This window comes from Monodon monoceros, unplaced genomic scaffold (assembly GCF_005190385.1).
Source record: "Monodon monoceros isolate NGI ecotype Baffin Bay Population unplaced genomic scaffold, NGI_Narwhal_1 Super_Scaffold_5, whole genome shotgun sequence".
Lineage (NCBI taxonomy): Eukaryota > Metazoa > Chordata > Mammalia > Artiodactyla > Monodontidae > Monodon > Monodon monoceros.
The window spans coordinates 2505499-2529112 of NW_021703782.1; the positions used below are offsets into that span (position 1 = coordinate 2505499).

A 23614-nucleotide genomic window follows, 5' to 3' on the forward strand; every position below is an offset into this window, starting at 1 on the left:
TTATCTGCATTTCTTTTTCTGTGTTAGATTGAACTTCTTTTCAAATTTAATAGCCAGTTTTTATTTTTTGTGAATTGTCTATGTCTCCTTCCTTGTACCTTCAAGTCTGTTACATAGTGGACACTTGTCAAATATTTATTTAACTCTAATGAGGGAACCAGCTTGATGACAAAGCTGATTTAGGGAATAGTGTGTGAGTTGGAAAGGACATGCCATAGTCTTTTTGCCTATTTCCAAGTCTCAGATGAATTTTTCTAATGCTTTCCTTCCTCTGTTTTAGTGTAATTATTTCGAGTGATAACTATTTCTTTATGAATCCCTAATGAACTGCTGAGGAGGCAGCATGGTTCACCATTGTGTCTCATAGAACACACTCATTGTCCCCTTTTTGCTTTGTAGGAACTCATTACACAATGACAAACGGAGGCAGCATCAGCAGTTCCACCCACCTGCTGGACCTTCTGGATGAACCCATCCCCGGTGTGGGTACCTATGATGATTTCCACACCATCGATTGGGTGCGGGAGAGATGTAAAGACAGGGAAAGGCATAGACGGGTGAGTGTTTTCAGTAATCTTTAAAATGACAGTGCACAATCAGATCATTTAATAATATGTGATCTTGGCCTGCCAAAATATGTTATACATTAAAAGTACATTCAAGTAAATTCCTACATTTTATAAGTAATATGTTTTTTCTCTATGTAATTTTTTAAACGTTTATTTATATCCCATGTCTTTCTGGAAAGGATTTGAAGTAGCTTAAAATCAAAGAAGTATAGTAAGACAAAGCAGGAAGGAAAGGGAAAACGCGGCATGTGAATTGAGGGAGGATGAAGCCAAGTTCAAGATGTAGCAGTCAGCATGATATCTGGCTTTGAGCAGCACAGCAGCTACGGCAAAAGAGGAGACGTATTACATAATTTCAGTTGTTGGAAAAAGAAGCAGCTTACTGGGGAGATAGTTTCCCGGGGTTTTGCTGTTTTCTCTTATCTCCTTTCTTGGTTTTAAATTCTGAGATATTTCTCAAATTGAGTCCTGTATAGGGCATATTGAATGTTGTAATGAATCACTAATCAAAAAAAGAATGGCTTTTGCTAAAAACTACAACTTATGTTAACTTTTTGTTGTCGACTGTGCCTTACTGATACAGTGTAATCCAAAAATAATTTTAAAAGAGAAAAAAAAATCTCTTGAAAATAAAATTCCAAATTCTAAAAGGCCGTTTGCAAATTTGAGCTCTGAAAGTTACTTGTAAATGAAATAATGGCTTGTACAGATTAGGTATTACCTTTCATAATAATGTATATATGTGTATTAAACCTGAAGTTGGACTTAGATTATATTGTTTAGGAAAAGTACTGCTTCTGAGCTTCATCAGTCAATATTTACCTTTTCTGGGAACATTATAAATGGAGTGTAACTGAAAATAAGAGGTAATACCATATTAGATACTAAAACTGAGAAATTTCAAAAATATTAATTCATTTAAAAGTAACAATAACAAACCCATTACATGTTAACATAAAAAACATATTTTTATGAAAAATAACTATTTTCCAAAACAAAAAATATTTAATGAGAGAGTGACATTGTATTACATCTTTATAAATCATTCATTCACTGTTGTCTGGTTTACTGAAAACTGCTGGTTTCTCATATCCGCTGCTACAACCTGTTGTGATATGTTTTGATTGAAGTACGTGAAGAAAATACAGCCTCACACAGATGTGTAGTTGGAAAAGCCAGGAGTATTTTAATAACCTTTTCAGATCATTGTGAATATTCTTTGATACGGCATGACAGTGACAGTGACAAGTGGTTTCTTAAAGGTTAGATGCACTGTGTAATCTGAAACTGCGTCAATGAACTTTTTGTCTCCTATTACATTAAAATCTCTTGGTTCCTGTTGAACTTTGAATGGATGATTTTGTAATACTATGCCATGATCCTTTGAAAAATAGTAAAAAATTAAAAATTAAAAGAAAAAGAAAGAAAAAAATAGTGATTCATTGATTCATGCAGTTCTTTCAATAGTTGACAGTTTTATTACACCATATCATTATACAATATCAAAAAAGGCACATTTGTTAATATCAACACTGATCTCCTCAGAAAAGTCTTTAAGGACTGGGATCTGTCATTCTTATAGTGATGGCTACAAGTTTTCTAACATTCATTTTTACTTGAAAGCTCAAATTCTATCATTGGAAACAAATACACATTTTACTTGAAATGACAGGCTTACTTGGTTCATTTTTGAGAAAAATACCTGTCAAATTTCCAAGTCTGAAAAACCATGGCTTCGTGGTTTTCTTTCAAGTAATATGGGTGTTCCATGGAAGTGGTTTATTTTGCAGCTCAAGTAGATCACACAGGTGCTTTTCCTCAAGGCCTCGCCTCTGGCTTCAGTGTGCATCGGAAGTGCTGTGTGTATACTTCAGTCATCACACGCAATGTTAGGAAGCCTCAGTAGACTGGGCGCAATACTTTTTACTGCTTCCTCAAAGACATTTCAAAGTGAAACTGGCACTTAACTTACCTTTTAGCTCTAAGTGGCAGTGAAGAATGTGATGACTGCCAGGGTGTTTGGATGCCACCGCCTTGACTCTGCTGAGGACCCAGCAGTTATGTTATCGCTTTTGCGTTGTCAGTGAAAGCATCAACATGGTGAAAAGGGCACATCGTGTTTTAATATTACTATGAAAATAGCTTTGACCATGAAGACCCCTGAGAAAAGGTCTCAGGGACACACAGGGTGTCTGGGCCACACCATGAGAACCACTGTTTTTTTTTTTTTTTAATTTTTTTTAATTTTAATTTTAATTTTTGGCTGTGCTGGGTCTTTGTTGCTGCGCGCAGGCTTTCTCTAGTTGTGGTGAGCGGGGGCTACTCTTCGTTGAGGTGCGCGGGCTTCTCATTGCGGTGGCTTCTCTTGTTGCGGAGCATGGGCTCCAGGTGCTCAGGCTTCAGTAGTTGTGGCACGTGGGCTCAGTAGTTGTGGCTCACAGGCTCTAGAGCACAGGCTCAGTAGTTGTGGTGCACGGGCTTAGTTGCTCCGCGGCACGTGGTATCTTCCCTGGCCAGGGCTCGAACCCATGTCCCTTGCATTGGCAGGTGGATTCTTAACTACTGCGCCACCAGGGAAGCCCCCGAGAACCACTGTTTTAATCCAGTGTGCCTAAATCATACACACTATAAATTCCATACCTTGTGTGATTGTTAGGTAAACACAGTTATACTTGGAGTTATATTACTTTAGAGTCACTGACATATTCAGGGAGGGTTTAAGTGTGTTCTCAAGTGAGGGGTAGGAAAGGGTCCATAGATACCGTGTTTATAAAGTTATAGAGAAAACTGAAACTAAAACCACAACACATCCCTTTTTTTCTCTGGTTATGAAAGTAGTCCATGGTCCTTGAAAACATTTCAAATAATAAACAATAAGTGAAGTAGTCAGTGAGTGTCCTAGCTATTCACATCAATCATCTCCTTCTAAGTAAGTCAAACATCATTTTCAATGCTTTAATATATGCTTATATAAGCATAAAACTCTGTTAAAGCTGGGAAGTTCTACACGTAGATGTTCTTACTGTTGTTCTTAAAGCATCAAATTAAAAAGAAAAGTTTCTATATTAGTGCGTATAGCTGTCTAATTCCTTTTTCCCCTAAACTTTTAATTACCCTTGTAGCCCTCCTACCCCAGCTTATTTTTATTTTTTTGCGGTACACGGGCCTCTGACTGTTGTGGCCACTCCCGTTGCGGAGCACAGACTCCGGACGCGCAGGCTCAGTGGCCACGGCTCATGGGCCCAGCCGCTCTGCGGCATGTGGGATCTTCCCGGACGGGACCACGAACCCGTGTCCCCTGCATCGGCAGGCGGACTCTCAACCACTGCGCCATCAGGGAAGCTGCCCCCCCCCCCAGCTTATTTTGAAGCAAATTCAGCATTATATCATTTCAAATATTTATGTCAGTATTTCGCAGGATGGTAGCAATCTAATTCTCATTCCGTTTTTATTTATTAGCTTGACTTTTTCTATAAAGAGAACCTTCCCACACCAGTTACCTGGATTCCCTCAAGTTCGGGTTGTACAGAGAAGGGAGGAGGTTTGACACCTCATGGCTCCCTAGCATCCTCAGAGTTGACCAGTGAGGTTTTGGTTTGCTTGTTTGGTTGCTGTTTCTGTATCTTCATGGGTCTAAACATATTTGATGTGTTTTAATCATCACAGTTATTATCCTTATTGATGCCCATGTTATTCCATTTCTGACCAGTGGCAGCTTATTTAGGTTGGTGTGTGAGTCCTTTGGCCCGTGCTTAGTAGACTTTGATGTATTCTGGGAAGACAAGATAATCCTGGCTCATGTTACACGTTTCCTGCACCGAACCTGGACCTCTCCAAGGAGCTCTGGTTCCTTTGAAGGAAAATGGTACACAGGCAGCCTGAGCGCTGGAGGCTCTTACTGCTTGCAGGCTGGCCATTGTTTCTAGCCTCTTAAGTTTAGAGGAACCTTCTAATTTAAATTAAATGCTGTAGGGCTTTCATTTGACTTGTAGTCCTTAAACCTGTATCTCCTTTCAGCCAAGCCCAGAATCTCAGCATCACATGCATTGATTCTCCTCACAACACACACACAGCAGATGTGTTATTTCAGAATAATGCTACCAACACTCTCGCCAGCAATATGCTTACTGAAGAGTTTTAGTGTTTTCTTTTTTTACGATACTTTTTGTCCTTAGTGTTTAACCCACTAGGGTTACACATACAAATTACTTTCTTTTATAGTCCCTGCGCCTCGCAACTTATTGCCTTCCTCCTCTTACAGGTAATGATTCACACTTTCAATGTTGTTTTGTCCCTTTAATTTTTAAAATGCAAGCATATATATTTATTTATTTTTCTTAGATAAATGGTAGCATCCTATACACACTTAGACACCTTGCTTTTCTCCCCCAAATGATACTGCATTTATCTCATTCTTTTTTAATGGCTACAGAGTTTTTCATGACATAGATGTACTGCAATTTATTTAACCAGTACTATATTGATGAACATTTAGATGATTTTCAAATTTTTACTTAATGTTATATCTCATTAAACATTACACTTATTCTTACTTAGAGGAAGAAGCAACATGAGGTTTATTGTTTTTGAAAGGAATGACCTACCTTCAATTCTAAAGAACGGTTAATATCTGTGATTGGTTGCCTATAATATAGAAGGAAAAAAATTGGCGCATTCAATTTAGAACTTACTGAGTCTTTTGAATGGAGCCTTGTGGCTTAAAATAGAGCAAATGTTTGAAATAGGCCAGATCATTGAATTCCGGCTGTAGTCCTCCCGTGGGATGAAGGACACTGAAGTCCTGGCCCAAGAATGTGGCTTTGTAAAGCAGCCGTGGTACTAGGACAGAAGAGGTTTGGGCAAGTTAGGGATCATTTCTTAGGAAGAGAGGAGAGACTTGCCCTCATGTGTCTTAGAGTGAGATCTAGAAATCAAATCTGTTGCCGTCCTGCGAATCTTACCTCCTGCTCTGTATTTGTAGAGGACGTTTCTGCCTTACACAGTGATGGGACCCTTCCCCTGGGATTGGAGCGCTCCTTTCCCGCATATTACAGGCCTACACATTTTGGCAGCCCCTTTATTCACATGACTGCTTTGTACTGCATTTATGGGCATAGTACTGTTTATTCACTGACTTTACCTTTTAAAGACTGTTATGTTCCACTTAACTGCTAGAAGCAGAGAATGAGCAGGGAATGGCAGACATTTCAAGCTATAATGTCTTATTTCTGTTAATATAAAAGATGTATACCAGCTAAGATTGATTCAGTTTAAAACAGTCTGTGTCAGACTTTATGTGGTTTGTGGACCCCTTTGCTCTCATCCTGTGGTTCTTGTTAAAAATACAGATTTCTGGGTAAATGCTTGTCATCTGGGTCACAGGTGTCTGACCTCGTGATTCTGCCCCAAACTCACTTTTCCCATTATTTAGTTTAGAAAGTACTGTTCCATGTATAGTAACTGAGAAAATTGTTAGATTCTAGAACTCTGGCTTCTGTTCGTAGTTTGGAAAATGAAGCATAAACATTTCTAATTTCAGATCAACAGCAAAAAGAAAGAATCAGCATGGGAAATGACAAAAAGTTTGTATGATGCGTGGTCAGGATGGCTAGTAGTAACACTAACAGGATTGGCATCAGGTAAAGAAAAATTTTAATGTAACCCTTTTTTGGTTAACAGGATAATAAACAGTTCTCCCCTCCTTCTTGCAGTTTTTTTTCAGGTACTTTTCGATTTTCAGAAGCATTTGTTTCTTTCCTTCAAAAAAATCTTCTTAAATATAAGACTAGGAGGCAGGAGGCGCAGAGTTCTAGCCTTGGCTCTGTCAGCGTACGTGTCTATCCAATTGGGCTGACCTTTCTCGCTCCGTTTCTTTATCTGTAAAACACATGGTTTGGACCAGATGATCAGTGAAGTATATTTTAATGTTAACATCACAGTAAATAGCTAATATTTATTGAGTGCTTCCTGTGTGTCATACACTGTTCCAGAAGCTTTACATGTGTGTAAACCTCATGGCAGTCCTATGGTCTGAGTCTTAACAGCCGAGGGGACTAAGCACAGAGAGCTTAAGCGACTTGACCGAGGTCATGTAGCTAGAGTGTCAGCAGGCCACGGTCAGAGCCCACACTTAAGCTCCGTGTGGGCTGCACCGCGCCCAGAGGCCCTTTGGGTGAGACTTTCATAGCAGTTGAAGATGTGAAAACAAACACGAAGGGCTGTTTTACTGACTTTCAGCTTCCACGGTGGAAGATTCTGTCCTGAAGAACACAAGGGAAAGTTAAAATTTGTATAGAGTAGAGGCAATCTGATACCCTTATTGGCTGGCCACTGTTTATGTGACCCATTGATCTTTTTATATGAGAAGGACCTAGATTTTGACCATAAATCTGTGTATTCTCTGTACTCTGTCAGTAAGATGATCTTGGTATATTTGATTTTCTGTTAAAAGAAAAAATAAAAACCGGATAGTCTGTCACAGTAATTCATTAATGCCATGAGTTTCACTAATTCTAACAGATATTCCATTTTAATGAGCTTGAGATCCTTTGTAAATCTACGGATTAGGTTTCAGATTAAAAGACACTAGTAAAAACTATGACTTCACAACCTGAGATGAGCCCCTCCTGCCAGGTGATTGTCTTTGGAAGATTCCAACACATTTTAAAAATCACAGTGAATTTTAATGATGTAAGTAGTTTTAATTTCAAGCAAAGAATAACAGTTTTATTTTAAAGAATAGCTATTTACACTTTTTAAAAATAGAAACTTATTTCTAATACGATTTGAAATCTTAAATTTGTGTAGTATTCCCTTTATGACCCTTTATTTGTAGGGAGTTCCCAGCTTTCCTTGACCCTTTTAACCTGATAGTTCTGGGCTCCCCAGAAATGGACTGCCTGTTTTCACCACCTCCAACATTTTTTCCAGGGGCATTGGCTGGCTTAATAGACATCGCTGCCGACTGGATGACTGACCTCAAGGAGGGCATCTGCCTTAGTGCACTGTGGTACAACCACGAACAGTGTTGCTGGGGGTCTAATGAAACCACATTTGAGGAGAGGGATAAATGTCCACAGTGGAAAACCTGGGCGGAATTAATCATAGGGCAAGCGGAGGTGAGTCTTGCTTTGTCTCAAAGTGAATTAATAATTGATACCGTGAAATGAGTCTCCAATTCATTTAATTATAGAATTAATCATATGTTAGATGACTGCAGCTGCATTAAAGGAAAATAAAGAAAGAAATGTAATAGGATAGAATGGAAAATATGAGAATACGTTGCCGTGAGTAAAATGTAGGTACTGTTTCAAGAGGCTCTTCTATTAACTGCATAGCCACATACACATCTGCTGGGTTATGACGTAAAATGTATTTCTTATTGTAGAAAAGAAGTGCAGTAGGAGCTGTGTAACCACAAAGTGCCTATTAACATAATACATCACAGTGGTTTGGGAAGTATGAATTATCAAAAATTTTAGTGAAAATAAGGCTTCTAACTGGAGATATCTTGCAGAAATGCCTAGATTTTTCTTTGTGGCATGACAGTTTTTAAATGAGTATTTTACTATTGTTGATGTTCTATAAAGAACATTTCAGAAGTTAGAATATTATATTTTATATATATATATACATGGTTACATGGTAAGATATGGAGATGTTCTTTAAATTTTGTCATAGCTGAATTTTAGCACTGAAAAGAATATATCTGCTGGTGAGATGGGCAGTATGCTGTTTCTCACTTAATCTTCAGGAGAATCGCAGCAAAATGAAATCTGAGTGTGAAGGTAGTTTTGTCTTCACCAACTGTTTCCAAAAAGTGGTTTGTGGGTTGGCGGAGATTGAAGTGCGGCCGAGATTCTTGGCAACAAGACTTTGAGGATCAGGAAGAAGCTAGGAAAAATATTAAATAGATGGTCTCCTTGGTACGTATACAAATATGTTTTTAGACTCTACTTAAATATTTCGTTCATGTAAAGCTTTTACTATTGTGGCAGTAAACCAGGAGCCTTCTACAAGTTTTACCCAAGCTGCTTAGGTGACAAGCACTTGAATTAGTGGTGCCCGTAAATTAAGTTCATGCTATTGAACTGTTTGTTTCTTAGGGTCCTGGTTCGTACATCATGAACTACATAATGTACATCTTCTGGGCCTTGAGTTTCGCCTTTCTTGCCGTTTCCCTGGTGAAGGTGTTTGCTCCGTATGCCTGTGGCTCTGGGATTCCAGAGGTAAGCCATGCAGTGTTTAGTGTCATCACCATTTTGCAGTTGTGATACTTATCTTTTTGCCTGTAGGGGGGAAAAGTAGTGGTTTTTCTGGGGAAGTGGTTTGTCTGTAATATGAAAAAGAAAATTTTTTAAATGTCAGCTGATAGTAGACATCGTTGAAAGAAATTCTTCCCCATACTGATTTCATTGTTCGTTGTGGAGGTTGATTTTTTTCCCTCACCACTAATTTCGCACATGACTAAACGAATATCAGCCCTGAGTTAAACACCAAGAACCTGGAAAGTATCTTGCAGCCTCAAGTTCTTTGGTGACTTAGTTGATGTTTTGCTCATATGAACTGGATTTGATTACGTTCATTTTCTTTTTATAAGTATCTTTTAATTAGATAAGTTAATAATCCTTGAATTTGGCAGATACCATTTATAACCCTTTTGTACTTTAAAATAAATATTTGATCATAGTGGGTCCATAGTACAAACTTCTGGGTTTTATTTTTTATCAACAGTGACTTAAAGAAGAATATACTTAGGATTGAACATGATGTGAACTTATTTCTTTTCTTTTCCCTTTTTATTTTTCTGTCTCAAATAAGTTACTAGCTCTTTCTAGTGCATTGCTTTTAAAAACAATTTTAGTGATTTTAAAGCTGTATTAATTAAGAATATCTGTAATAAGGAGCAATGCTGTGTAGTATTCAGCAGTTGTCACTCATCCTTCTTAATATATAGGAAAATATTACACATTATTACAGCACTCTGAGAAGGCACAATATCGTTAAAGGCAAAATATCTTTATTTCTGACACAGAATGTCTGAAATGTATCTAACTTTATTATATGTCTGTAACAGAAATATCCCACTTTACCATTTGCTGGTTATGTAATTATACCCCTTGCATTGAAGTCTGTAGCCCCTTAACATGGCCTGGTATTTTAGTTTTGTTCGTGAGATAGGGTTGCCTTCTATCCTTGCTGGGGAAGAGAATTAGAATACGTTACAGATTTATTACATAGAGCATAACAGTTCAAGCTTTCAGAAAATGAATTGTGAATCTTTCCATTGTCCACCAAAATTTGCAGGGTGCGTAAAACAAGAGAGTAATCTATTAGTTAAGGTCTCATGTTTCTTAAAGGAAATTAAGCTGCCTTGATCTTTCCTTTGTAGATTAAAACTATTTTGAGTGGATTCATCATCAGAGGCTACTTGGGAAAATGGACTTTAATGATTAAAACCATCACATTAGTACTGGCTGTGGCATCAGGTTTGAGTTTAGGGAAAGAAGGGCCCTTGGTACACGTTGCCTGTTGCTGTGGAAATATCTTTTCCTACCTCTTTCCCAAGTACAGCACAAATGAAGCCAAGAAAAGAGAGGTAAGCGTCTTCTGTTGTTTATTTGACAGACGAACATCTGTTCCATAGACTTAATCAGTGAAGAATCTCCTAGTGTAAGGATCACATTGGATACATTCTGTATTCAGATTACAATTTTAATGTGTTCTGAATGATCTCCAGAATCTGTCTGGAGTCCATCCCCAGTGCGGCTCACTCCTGTATTTCAGGGAGGTTTAGATGGCCTGGTGTCGTTGGTTTCAGCTGCATTTCACAAAGATTTGCATTTGTTTTTGCTTTGCCTGACACCTCTCCTCCTCTGGAGTGTTTCCCAAATGTAACATTGTTTTTACTCCTGTTTCTCCGGATCAGTGTTTCTCCTGGGGTGGACCATCTCGCCAGCTGTTTTCCTCTGGAGGAGGTGTCTGATGCCCAGTGGGAGAGGTGTGTCATCTCACAGAGCTCTCTGGCACCTTAGGGAAGCTCGAAGGGTCTTTAACCTCCTGAGGTTACATCAGAGATTCACGTTAAAGGGATACAGGACTTCGTCTTGCCTGAGATCTTCTAGGATACCTTTAAACTTGATATATCATAGAGTTCCCCTGATGTTTCTAGGTTGGTGTGGATATTTTCTAGAAGAAAAGTGGGCTCCTGGGACCTTCTTATTAGCTGTAGACTTTGGGAGCCCAGTCCCTTCCTGTTTCCCCAGTCTCAGCTGCATTTGTCTACCCAGTGCAGTTCCTTTACTTGCTATTGTACCTTGACATTTGTGGGGTACGATTTTTATTTATTCATTATAAGTACAAAAATTTGTTTATTAGAAAATATTATAGAAATTAAATTCACCCAGATTTTAATGTGCACACTGTGAGGATTAGTAATGTTTATGACATTAACTTGATTCTGACACCTTGGCGCGTAAATGACTAGAGTTCACACGTTAGTTGAAAGCACTTAGGCTTCGTATTTTGGCCTTCTTCCCTTGACCACTTCCTTGACGTGTTTAAATTAAGTGATTCTTAGATATTTATGAAACAGACGAAAACATCTGTGACTTTTAAGTATGCGGGTGCTAGCTTGATTGTAAAATTCTATTATATTAAACATAGAATCAGAGAATTCAGTTAAGTCTGTTGTCTGCAATCCTGTTGGTGGAAAAAAACACAAAATAGTAAGTTCGATTTGCTCTCCCTCCTCCCCCAAATAAGCAGTCTGCGTTCTAAAGCCGGGTACAATTTAATTAAAACAAGTATTTGTTCATTTTAGTTTACCAGCTACTGACTGTGGAGCCTGACTATGGAGTTCGTGCTCTTAACACTTACAATTTAATTTTTATTATTTCAAATTTCTCTTTCAGAGATGTCAGAATTCACCATTTGAGGAAATGCTTTGGTAGCCTCAGATATTTACTGGAGTAAAGTAGTAAAAGGAGTAAAGACATAGAAAAGTACTTGATTACGAGTAGATGCCCAGTGACTTGATATGTGTGTTTGGCTTCGCCCTGGTGGGAGGTGGGCAGCGTTCAGTGGCCGCCTGGGGACTGGAGGGAGGACCGTGAGTGCTGTTTCTTCCTTGCTGTGACCTGTGCTGGGCGTGCGCCCTCGGGTGGCCATGGTTTGTACCCTCACCTGAGGCTCCCAAGGGGGCAGTAGCGGACTCTTCAGAGGACTTAGGGAACTGAACCTGTAGGGAGCTCGATAGGTTTTAAGTTCCCTGGACATTTCACTAGGATGTGGGCTAGAGTAATTATTAATGATGCAGCAGTGAGCTCCAAAATCTGAAGAAGTAATATCCTGTTTAAAAACAAACAAACAGCTCTCTCCACTGGTCTCTCCACTCGTGTCCTCAGTTACACATCTCGAAGGTTGTCTGTGGTCATTGCCTTTTCTTTACATCCTGCTTATTACATTGGTGTATCTCGCACAAATGTGTTTTGACTGGATATTGAATATAAGAGTGACCTTTCAATTAAAGCAGAAGAGAAGAAAATCTTTTTAGCAGAAATGTTTGTCTTTGCTTGGAGAGAGGGAGACATGTGAGTTAAATTCAGAAGGGCATTTTGAAAATTTGAGTAACGTGAAGAATTTGTGTTTGGTGTATTTGAGTGTGTTAGAACATGTGAGACAACCCGCATCCTCTTTGTAGGTGCTGTCAGCTGCCTCGGCTGCAGGTGTTTCTGTAGCTTTCGGTGCGCCAATCGGAGGAGTCCTTTTCAGCCTGGAAGAGGTACGTTAAAAACAGCCGCCACCAGCAATTAAAATTATGTTTAATTACCATTGCACATGTATTTTGGCACACTTTTCAGTTTTATAGCTAGTGTAATAGACACAGAATTTGCTTTTAAGTTTTCAAATTTATTTTCATAGTTATTTTTCACTCTTTCGTACATTAAAAAGTCATGAAAAGTAATATGTATGTTCTTTATTGAGAAAAGTCTTTAAAAATATTATTCATGTATAAAATGTTACTGATTATTTAAAATTTAACTTTGTTGAACATAATTAAGAGTAAGCAGAAACAGAAAATATTGGAAACAATCCTTATTGGCTAAATTATAGCCTTGTTTTTATTTGAAGGTTTTTAATCAGTTTCTAAGTCATCTTTTTCAGTTTTTCTTGTGTGATTATTTCTGTGGCAGTTATTGATGTTTAAGGAAATAATCCCAGTCGCTTCAGTGGAATATTTTGTTTTTGTGTTCTCACTGGTGCTTAAGAGTTTTTACACATTTACACAAAGATGTGACTTAGAAATGTTTAAAATTTACTTTTCTCCCCCAGTAGTTTATGTCCTTCTTTTTGCTTTAATATCTAAGAGGGAAATTAAATACTTCTTTATGAACTAACAGGAGTTGTGGTGGTACATTTATTCTTAACTACCATGCTTGAATTGGCATTGAAGCTCATTTTAAAAATAACACAATGCTAGGTATCTTAAATGATTATTAGACATTTATAATCAGTTGATACTGTGAATTAGTAATGATGTGATAGCCAAAGTTACTAAATAGTGGTATTTTTCTTACCACGGTAAAATCCATTATATGTACCTTCTAGCTGCAGCAAAATTTAGAGTGTTGATATTTACCGTTCAAGTTATAACATATCAGAACTATCTTATAAAATTACAGCATTAATTTTTCTTTTCCTTTTTTTTTAGGTTAGCTATTATTTTCCTCTAAAAACTTTATGGAGATCATTTTTTGCTGCTTTAGTGGCTGCATTTGTTTTGAGATCCATCAATCCATTTGGTAATAGCCGTCTGGTCCTTTTTTATGTGGAGTATCATACACCGTGGTACCTTTTTGAACTGTTTCCTTTTATTCTCCTCGGGGTATTTGGAGGGCTATGGGGAGCCTTTTTCATTAGGGCAAATATTGCCTGGTGCCGCCGACGCAAATCCACCAAGTTTGGAAAGTATCCTGTTCTCGAGGTCATCATTGTTGCAGCCATCACTGCTGTGGCAGCCTTCCCTAATCCCTACACGAGGCTCAACACCAGCGAACTGATTAAAGAGCTTTTCACAGACTGCGGCCCCCTGGAATCCTCTTCTCTCTGTGACTACAGAAATGACATGAACGCCAGTAAAATCGTTGATGACATTCCTGATCGTCCAGCAGGCCTTGGAGTATATTCAGCTATATGGCAGTTATGCTTGGCACTCATATTTAAAATCATAATGACAGTGTTCACTTTTGGTATCAAGGTAGGTGCTCCTGTGAGGTGATACGTAAGTAGTCTTGGCGTGTTCAGCACTTGTATGTGGAATGAGAACTGAAAGTTTTATCTGAAGATGGTTGCTTCGTAAATGTAGGCTGAAAAAGTTATCTTTTGGGTTCAATTTTTAGTAACGAAAAGAAGAGTTTTTTAGGAGATATTGTTGAGCATGGTATCTCTTGCTGGGTTAACAACTTACTCCAAACCCAGCAGCTTAAGAGAACCACTTACTGTGCCCTTGATGTTGGGTCAGTAGGATGGGAAGGTCTCAGCTGGGCATATTGTGTTCGTGGTCAGTTCCACGGTTGTCATCAAGACACGGCTCGGCTGGTCATTTCAAAGCCATTCGTGTGTCAGGCATCTCAGAGCCATTCGTGTGTCAGGTACCTGGGCTGAGCAGGTTCAGACAGCTGGCCTCCTGCACTGCCTGTCTGTCTCTGGTTTTTCCCTCGTGGCGGCCTCAGGGTGGGTAGATTCCTCACATGGTGGCAGTTCAGGGTCCCTAGAGCATGGTTCCAAGAGGACCGTTTCTATCCTAGCCAAGGATGTCCTGCAGCACACCTCCTGTTGAGTCCTGTTTCTCTGTGCGGTCACAGAGGCCCCGGGTTCAGGGAGGGGACGCACACTGTACCTCAGAGTGGGAAGGGGTGTCAGAGAATTGATCATCATGTTTTAAAACCATTTTTAGTAGCTTCCTGTTGCTGCTGTGACAAATTACCACTAAATCACATACATTTATTACAGTTCTGGACTTCAGAAATCCAAATTGGATCTCCCTGGGCTAAAGTGAAGGTGCAAACAGGGATTTACGGAGGTTCTGGGGGAGAGTCCATCTTCTTGCCTTTTCCAGCCTCCACGTGCCTTGGTTCCTGGCCCCCTTCCTTCATCCTCAGAGCCGTGGCTGGTCAAGTCTTTGCTTTATCTTAGCATCCTGCCGAACTCTTCTAAAGCCTTCTTTCACATTTAAAAAGCCTTTGTGATTACTTCAGGCCCACCCATATCATCGGGGTAATCTCCTGTTTTCAGGTCAGCTGATAAAACAACCCTGCGGCGGACGATTCCCAGGAATTAGGGTGTGGGTGTTTGTGGGGAGCCCTGGCTCTGCCTCCTGTATCGCTGTGGGATGTTGGCTGGAGAGGGCCCTGTGGGCTCAGAGCTCAGTCACTAGGCCTGTGGGCACCAGGCCTTTCCACCCGGGGTTTCAGGCAGCTAGGCCTTGTGCCCTGGGACATTGCTTCTTTTGAATTTATGAAAGTGAGAATAACATTCATCAGTTAGTGATTTGCCAGAGATGTAATTCTTACGATCGTCAGTGATGTGTGTGGGAATCAGATGTCTGTCCTTGGACCCTCGTTCTTTAAAGGCCGGCCCCTGCGGCTGACACAGCTGCTACCATTCACTGGTGACACAGCACCGTGAGCCACGGGAGGACAGCTGCAGCTCAGCAGACTGCAGCGGCGGCAGCCTTTGAACCACCGTCTCTCTCTTCTGTTGTGCTCTGCCTTAGTCCGCTGGGCGTAAGGGTTAAGTGATAGAAAAGCTGTGACGTTTCCCCTTTTTTCATAGTGAATCAAGTTAGAAGAGCCACTAAAGCCCCCACTTCTGCAGGGAGTTTGCTCTGTAAATCCAGCTTTCTCCCGCGGAAGCCAGAGGCAGCGGGCAGGCCGCCAGGGCCCACGTTGCCCTCCACTCTGGCTGAGGGCATACCTGGTGGGAGAGTGAAACGTCTGGTTTGATCCCTTCTATGTGCATATTCTTTTCATGACCTGACACAGTCGTCAACACGTATTGCTCTGTGCTGGGCTCGTTTCGTGCCCGGCAGGTTGGAGCTGTTGGTCTTTTAATATTGGTTAAATAGTTGGTCTGTACTGTTCCTGGTTTCCTGACTAAATTGAATCAAGAAAACTGTGCGCCTTTTAATCATTTAACGTATGTGTGTATGTAAGGGACTGGCATGAAGAGACCCCTGAGCTAAAGGAGAAATAACTCTTGGGTCACCTTCTCTTTGGGCTGGGGAGTGTGGGTTGTTACATTGTAACTGAGTTGGCGGGATTGTTGCCCTTACAGTTAGAACAAGCGTTTGCTGTAGTTCCCTTTGCACCAGGATTTTGCGTTGTGCCTCAAGGCTTAGACCGTAGGTCTGGAGCAGGCGCGCGGAGGACGTGCCTCACTGAGCGCTTGCCCCGTTGCAGGTCCCGTCCGGCTTGTTCATCCCCAGCATGGCCATCGGCGCGATCGCCGGCCGAATCGTGGGCATCGCAGTGGAGCAGCTGGCCTACTATCACCACGACTGGTTCATCTTCAAGGAGTGGTGTGAGGTCGGGGCCGACTGCATCACCCCCGGCCTTTACGCCATGGTCGGCGCGGCCGCGTGCTTAGGTAACGGGGCCCTGTGCGTGCGCGCGTGTGTCTGTGGCTGAGAGAGGAGCGGGGTGGGGGGAGAGGGCACGGCGAGGCATGTGGCCTGTGCGGCACTGGTTTTCATCTCGCCAGCCCCTGCACACTTGTTAATGCAAAGCCGTAGGAGGAGTTAACATCTTTTTAATATCGTGTGATGCTGTAGGGCAGAAAACATCTCACTACCACAGAGGCTTGATTTGAATCCTGGCCAAGGAGGTGTTTGTTTTTTCGTTGTCAGGGTGCTTGCCTCACCTGCAGCCCCTCTAGTGTGGTTCCTGGGTTAGCACTCAGCAGAGCTTCGGGGTACCTTTACTCCGCCTCTGCAGAGGTTCCCTGTCAGCCTTAGTAGAAGGTCCTTTAAGATGCATTTACAGCCGAAGGAGAAAGCTAACTATTGTTCTAAGGCAAAGAAAAGCAAAATGTCTGCATTACATTCTTAAGAGTCTATTTCTTGTCCTCTTGGACATGAAAAATCATTATTTTATTTTATATTTAAAATGTCAACTAAACTTTGGTTATAATATTTAATTATAATTGGTATTTTGACTCAGTTTTGTTCAGTGAGCCAGAATTGTGTAGTTATTGATCTTCCAAAGTGTAATATTAAATGAAAGAATCGTTTTCTGCAGAGCAGAAAGTAGGCATCCACTTTGTGATGAGCGCCGCGCAGCGAGCGGTACAGAAAGAAATGTGAGCGTGGGCCCTCCCCTCACGAGACGCGGGTCGGGGGACAAGGCCTGCGCTGGTTAAACGGAGGAGCACCGCACGGGACGATGGGCCCCAGCGCAGGAGCGTCATCATGGGCCCTGCGGGGATCCAGAGGGAGGGTGGCGGCAGGGGCTCTGGAAGAGGAGCAGGGTTGGAAGGAGCTGCCTTTGTTGAAGAGGAGAGTGGTGTGCAGGCAGTGGGGTCGGGACGGGTGAACTCGGCACGCGGGGGGCTTTGGAGAGCCTGACAGTGTTGGAGTAGAGAGTGCGTTTTGGGCACCTTGGGAAAGAAAGGTAGATTGGTGAGAAGGAGGCAGTGACTTATGTCAGGATGAATTTCTATTTGGAATCGGTCAGGTCCGTGGCAGGGTTGTGGCTTTGCCATTTTTAGTGGGATAATTTTGGGAAAATTCCTTTACTGCTTGATTTTTATCTTTCTTATCTTTAAAATGGAAATAACAACTGCTTATTTCCTACAGTTGTTTTTGAGGATTATGTAAAATAAAATGCATATAAAGCTGTTAGCACAGTGCCTGGTAAAATACGTGCTTGGTTAAAAAAATAAAAGCCTCTGTAAACCACCTAGGGCATCCCTGGCATAGTGCAGATACCCAATATATAGTAGGTTCTTTCTCCCTTCTATTTTTAGGTTAAAAAACAAAAAGGGAGAGCTTTAGCTTCACACAGTATCAACTGACAAGCCCCGGTAGGTTTTTGAGCAAAGGAGCAACATGGTGAAAGTAGCACTTAGGGAAGATTAACCTGGGGACATGGCTTATAAAGTGGATGGAAGGTAATGGGGCCCGCAGTCAGGGAGGTTAGATGAAACAGTGTTCAAATTCAGGAGCCGAGACTTGAGGGTCTGACTAGGTGGGTAATAGTGAGAATACTGAGAAAGGGGCCCCTAGATAGATGTTTGCAGAGCACATCAGCTAGGACTAGGTGAGAGTCTAGATGTTGGGATACAGCAAAGGGATGAACCAGGAGTGGCCACTGGGTTGTCAGGAGGAGTGTGTTGTCTGGTCCTGGAGTTGGGGGCCGGGATGCAAGCTCTCTGGGGGAGAAGAGGGGTTTGGCTTTGAGTGTGTGGTGGTTTCTGCGACAGTGGGTCCCCCAGAGTCTTCACAGTTGGAAATGAGACCAGCGTAGCCGGAAGATAAGGTGTGGGTAGCCAGAGACATGGGACAGACACAGCGTGGGTGGAGGGGCCTGGGTCAGGGAGGCCTCAGCAGAGAGTAGGGTTCACAGTGGTGATCTGGTAGGTACCCAGAACAGTTCAGGTGAGTTTTCTAAGCGGGGCATTACACTGTTAACAGAAACCGCAACGCGTCAGAGTGTTTTATTCATTTTGAAGAGATTTAGAGGGGAGAAATGTATTAATTTAATATTCTACCCCCGAGTTTAATTTGTAAATTGGTAGTAAGCAAATTAGCTATGATGTGCTTCACCAAGTTCTTTAAGAATTAATTGTAAGCTTTTATAGCGGTGAAATTATGTCTTTGTGATAGCAGTAAACCAAAATGGGAAACTGTATTAGTTGGTCAGCTGTGATTTTTTTGTCTGAAGTAAACCAGTTTTAAAATGTTATTTTAATAGTCTTCTGTGTTATGAACAAAGAAGATTGGTTTCTCTAGATCTTATTAAAATAGCGATGATCCTTTTCACTAAGTTCTGTTTATAATTTGTGACCGACCGCCTGCCTAGTGCAAAAATTCTACCACCGTGGATTGATGAGGACCCTGCCCTTCCTGACCTGTGGTCTTATTTTTTCAGGTGGTGTGACAAGGATGACCGTGTCCCTGGTGGTCATTGTTTTTGAGCTCACTGGAGGCTTGGAGTATATTGTTCCCCTGATGGCCGCAGTAATGACCAGTAAATGGGTTGGAGATGCCTTTGGGAGGGAAGGCATTTATGAAGCTCACATCCGGCTAAATGGATACCCTTTCTTGGATGCAAAAGAAGAATTCACTCATACCACCCTGGCTGCCGATGTCATGAGACCTCGGAGGAGTGACCCTCCCCTGGCCGTCCTGACCCAGGACAACATGACCGTGGATGACATAGAAAACATGATTAACGAGACCAGCTACAACGGCTTTCCTGTCATAATGTCCAAAGAGTCTCAGAGATTAGTGGGATTTGCCCTCAGAAGAGACCTGACAATTGCAATAGGTACCCTTTTAAAGAACTACACACACATATACGTCTATCTACGGCTCTGTCTGTTGGTATCTAGATACCTAGGTGGACGAGTATAAATATGTAATAGATTTCTGAAAGAAAGGAAAGCTATAAAATTTAATTGGTTGGGTTCGTGGGGACAAGTGGTGTATTTTATGTCTCGTAATATCTTAGGTTTTTTAGGAAAGGAATTTACCCTTCCGTGGGATGTTTTCCAGCTAAATACTGTTTTATCTTTTGATTTGGCATTGTTATCAGGGACTGGAGTCCGGCTCTTTCTTTTCTCACTCAGATAAGTCTTGTTAACTTGACAATATTCATAACAGCATGTTATATAAGGCCTTAGTAACTGCCGAGGCATACAGCTAAATACCTTCTTGTAGTTAATAAAGTTGGCTTATTTGAATGCAAGTTACTGAAAACTCCATCATCTTTGGTCTGTCTCATGTCAGATCCATAGGGTTTTGCTTTTTCAATTTTTGGATGTAGATTTACAGTATTAACTTGTAATATATAGTTTAAAGCAGCGGTCCCCAACCTTTTTGGCACCAGGGACCGGTTTCATGGAAAACGGTTCCTCCATGGATGGGGCGGGTGGGTAGGGGTGGAGGATGGCTCAGGCAGTGATGCGAGCAATGGGGAGTGGCCGATGAAGCTTCGCTGGCTTGCCCATCGCTCACCTCCTGCCGCGCGGCTTGGTTGCTAACAGGCCACGCGCCGGTACCGGTCCGTGGCCCAGGGGTTGGGGACCCCTGTGATAGAGGGTATTTTCGTCCAGCCATTGCCTTGATACTCCTGGTGTTCAGTAGAGGACTCGGAGCTGAAAATGTAGAGCGTTCAGCCTGTCCCCGAAGGTCATTCCTGTGAACCTGTCACCTCCCTCCAACTTACCTCTGTGGCCAAAGGGTTGTAAAATATTTCAGTTCTTGAGCCATTTGAAGAGGGAAGCCTAGATTGTGTAGATGGGCAGCATATCTCAAGGCAAACTGGAAGCTCTCAGTTTACAAGAGCTATTCAAGCAAAAAGAAGAAAGAAAGAATAGAAAAGAGCCTATGCAGAATATCCAGTTCAGCTAAGGAAAAGGCTGCAGCTTTGGGAGACCTGCTCAAAGCCTAGCATTCCCTTGAGCTAACAGACTGGTAGTTGTCCGAGTGGGCGGAGTGTGTGTTAGACGTGGCGGCGTTCAAGTGTTTTAGCCTCTGAGCCGTCACCACGGCCGACCTACAGTCGGAGGAGAGTTTTGCTGTCCACATTTTGTTCATTACGTTGTAATAGTAAGCAAAAAAGAAGAGGGTCAGAATTTTGGAATTTATGTAGAAATTTAAAGGAAAAAAAGCCCAGGTTTTTAAAAGATAAAGTGGTAAAGTTAAGAATTATTTATATTCCCATTGATTCTGTGGACATATTTTTAAAAGTTGATTTTATTACTGTCCTGAGAAATAGCACATTGGGGATAGCAGATAATGTCAGTTTAAGGGAAACAGGGGTACTTTAGATATGTGAAATAGCAACTCATGTCATCAGAAGGGTTAGTCACAGCGTGATTTTCTTTAACACACCTTAAGTATTTGCCAGCATATATTTTGGTAAAGTTTTAGTTTTTGAATGGGAGAAGTAGACCTGTACACTAGAGTTTTGTATATAATATGTAGTTTATCGATATTTATATAAAATAGTTTATCAAAGGACTGAAAGGAATGCTTGAATAAATTGTGAACTATATACTATGTCTGGGGGTGGAAAACTCAAGATTTTAAAAGAGCAGTTTTCTCCAAATTTATTTATAAACTCGGCATTAAATTTTATGTTATATCGTTAAAAATCTTTTTTTATTTTATCTTTGGCTGCGTTGGGTCTCTGTTGCTGTGCGTGGGCTTTCTCTAGTTGCGGTGAGCGGGGGCTACTCTTGGTTGCGGCACGCAGGCTTCTCATTGCAGTGGCTTCTCTTGTTGCGGAGCACGGGCTCTAGGGCGTGCGGGCTCCATAGTTGTGGCATGCAGGCTCAGTAGTTGTGGCTCACAGGCTCTAGAGCACAGGCTCAGTAGTTGTGGCGCACGGGCTTAGTTGCTCCATGGCATGTGGGATCTTCCCGGACCAGGGCTGGAACCCGTGTCCCCTGCATCGGCAGGCGGGTTCTTAACCACTGCGCCACCAGGGAAGTCCCTTTTTTTAATTTGTATGTAGATAGTACATTCACATAGTTCAAATTTGAGAAGATTAAAAGTTTATAGTGATGAATTGCCATACAGAGAAAGAAAAAAAAAAGGTATATAACGAAAAATCTCTCACCCATGACCTCGTAATCCCCAGTTTAGCTCCGTAGGCAACTGTCTCCTTTCGTTTTCTGTAGGTGTCATTCTCTGCCTGTGTAAGTAAGTGTATATGTTTTCTCCTTTTTTATAAAACAAGTCATAGCATGCTACCCAATACGTGCTGTTCTGTGTCTTGTTTTTTTCACTAAACAATGTTTTTTTGGACATCTTTCCAAATCATTTTATTTTTAACAGCTACACAGTACTCCACTGAGTGGATGTACTGTGGAATACATCATGATTTTTTAAATCCGCTTCCCGCTGATGGACATTTAAGATGTTTTCAGCCTTGCTGTGATAAAAATTGCCACCTCACATATCTGATAACCTTGTGTACTTGACGTTTTGCCTATGCAGATGTAGGGAAGTACTAGAAATGGAATCGCTGGACCAGGGAGTAGTGCGTTTGTAATTTTGTAAGGTATTTTCAGATTGCACGAAGTCGTGGTTCTGCCATGGACTGTCACCCGGAGTAGATGACAGTTTACTGTGTTAAAGTTTAGTCCAAATGGAGAGACATTTCTCCTGCATTTTTTTTGTCCAGATGTGAAAGTGAGGCTGAGTGCTTTTTAATAGATTTGTTTAAAATGAAGCATATATTTACTACTACATTTATAGTGTGAATTGAATCATCTTTCCTGTTTTCCACCTTAAGGTATAAAAGTGTACTTGCTCCTTTCTGATGATGTGCTAGGAGCTGTGAGTTTTACAGGGAGATTCTTAATGCATGAGAACTCGAATACCATTGACATATTGAACACGATTAGAAAGGTACATGGCGCAGTGACAGTTAGGCTGCTCCCCTCGTTGTACTTTTCTCCTGCCCCCTCAGGAGCTTCTTGTTCAGAGTAAAGCTTTAGCTTGTGCACCTGGGAGAGAGGATCTGCTGAAGGTTTCCCCCATGGCAGTATTATCAGCCTTAGACTGTGAAACAGCGTTTACTCAATAATCCGAACTGCAGTACATGGACCAGCCTTTTGTTTATCTCTTTGTAGGAGTTAAAATTAGCTTTGTATCTGCTCCGGTAGTTGAAACACCATTTTATGAGTATAGAGACCTTTTTGGTGTCTGAAATTAATACAAGTGAAATTAATACAAGTGAAAGATCCCTGGGGGATGTTTTTGGAATCTGTCACTCCCAGGTTTCACAGAGCAACTGTCCTTCATGCTAACAGCACCTCCGTTCCTCCATTCACAAGCCATTAGCCTGATGCTTCTATGGGCCAAAAGCAGCTTAACGAGCATTTTTCAGAAGTCATTTATGTCAGTTGCTGGTGGGCTTTCTTCTTCTCTGTGCCCTTCTCATGCTTCCAAGGTGCTTTAGGGGATCCTAGCGCTAGAACGTCACTGACCGTGACAGCACAGTGAAGCAGGGCCTTGCTGGACGGAAGGAGAAGGCGTTGCGGTGTGTGTTTATGAGCTGGGCTCACTGCTCGTGTAGGGCTGGTGCTTGTTATTTTGGCTTACATATTTTTGTGGCAAAACTCATGTTCAGAATGTGTTCAGTATGACAAATAGGATATTTGTACACACAGCTTTGGATTCATACTAACGAGGAGCGTAAGCTCTTTCATTTTGCTTGTGTGTTCTCTCCCTTTCGCGGGTTTCCTTCTCCTCCCCACGGTCTCTCCTCTGCCGTTTTCTGTGTCCTGGCCACCTGTTGTCTCACAGTTTGAGAGGTGGCAGAGAGGAAGTAGGCACAGGACAGAAGCACTTGAGGCGGAGCCCTGGAGAGCGGGAATGAACGGAGCCTGTGCAGATAAACCTCGAAAGTCGGTCGGTGTCCGTTACGTGTGTAACTGTACTTTCAACCCACCTCATGACGCACCTAGAAAATTAAGCTTGAACATCAGAAAAGAGGAAGAACTAGCCGGTTCACAGGGGTAGGATAGACAACACGGTCCAGGCAAGAATGAGATTCTCTGTGGTCCCGCCTCCGAGGCAGGAGGAGTGGCCCACGGCACAGGCAGGCCTCTTGGGGGTGCGTTCCTGTTGTCAGTGGTGCTCTCGTTACTTGTGTGCCTTTAAAAGCCCGTATTCCCAGTATGCTTCCTTGTCCCCCAAAGTTAGACCACAGCAAAGAAAATTATACCATGATATAATTATACCACAAGTATTTTATTTGCATGAAGATGATTTGTTATTGGTGGATCCTAATTCTGTCTAATTTAAGAAA

The 23614-nt window shown here is 41.6% G+C and overlaps 1 protein-coding gene across 4 annotated transcripts in view; it reads left to right on the forward strand.

The window, feature by feature from the left end:
* The window catches only part of CLCN3 (chloride voltage-gated channel 3), an 84266-nt gene that overhangs the window by 51202 nt on the left and 9450 nt on the right, over window positions 1-23614 (forward strand). For all 4 annotated transcript variants that reach the window (XM_029202622.1, XM_029202619.1, XM_029202620.1 and 1 more), the window contains 9 exons: window positions 400-557; window positions 6109-6208; window positions 7500-7687; window positions 8675-8797; window positions 9961-10167; window positions 12271-12351; window positions 13282-13827; window positions 16031-16217; window positions 18719-19117. In XM_029202622.1, coding sequence (XP_029058455.1) covers window positions 400-557; window positions 6109-6208; window positions 7500-7687; window positions 8675-8797; window positions 9961-10167; window positions 12271-12351; window positions 13282-13827; window positions 16031-16217; window positions 18719-19117 — 1989 coding nt within the window. The remainder of the gene's footprint in view (window positions 1-399; window positions 558-6108; window positions 6209-7499; window positions 7688-8674; window positions 8798-9960; window positions 10168-12270; window positions 12352-13281; window positions 13828-16030; window positions 16218-18718; window positions 19118-23614) is intronic.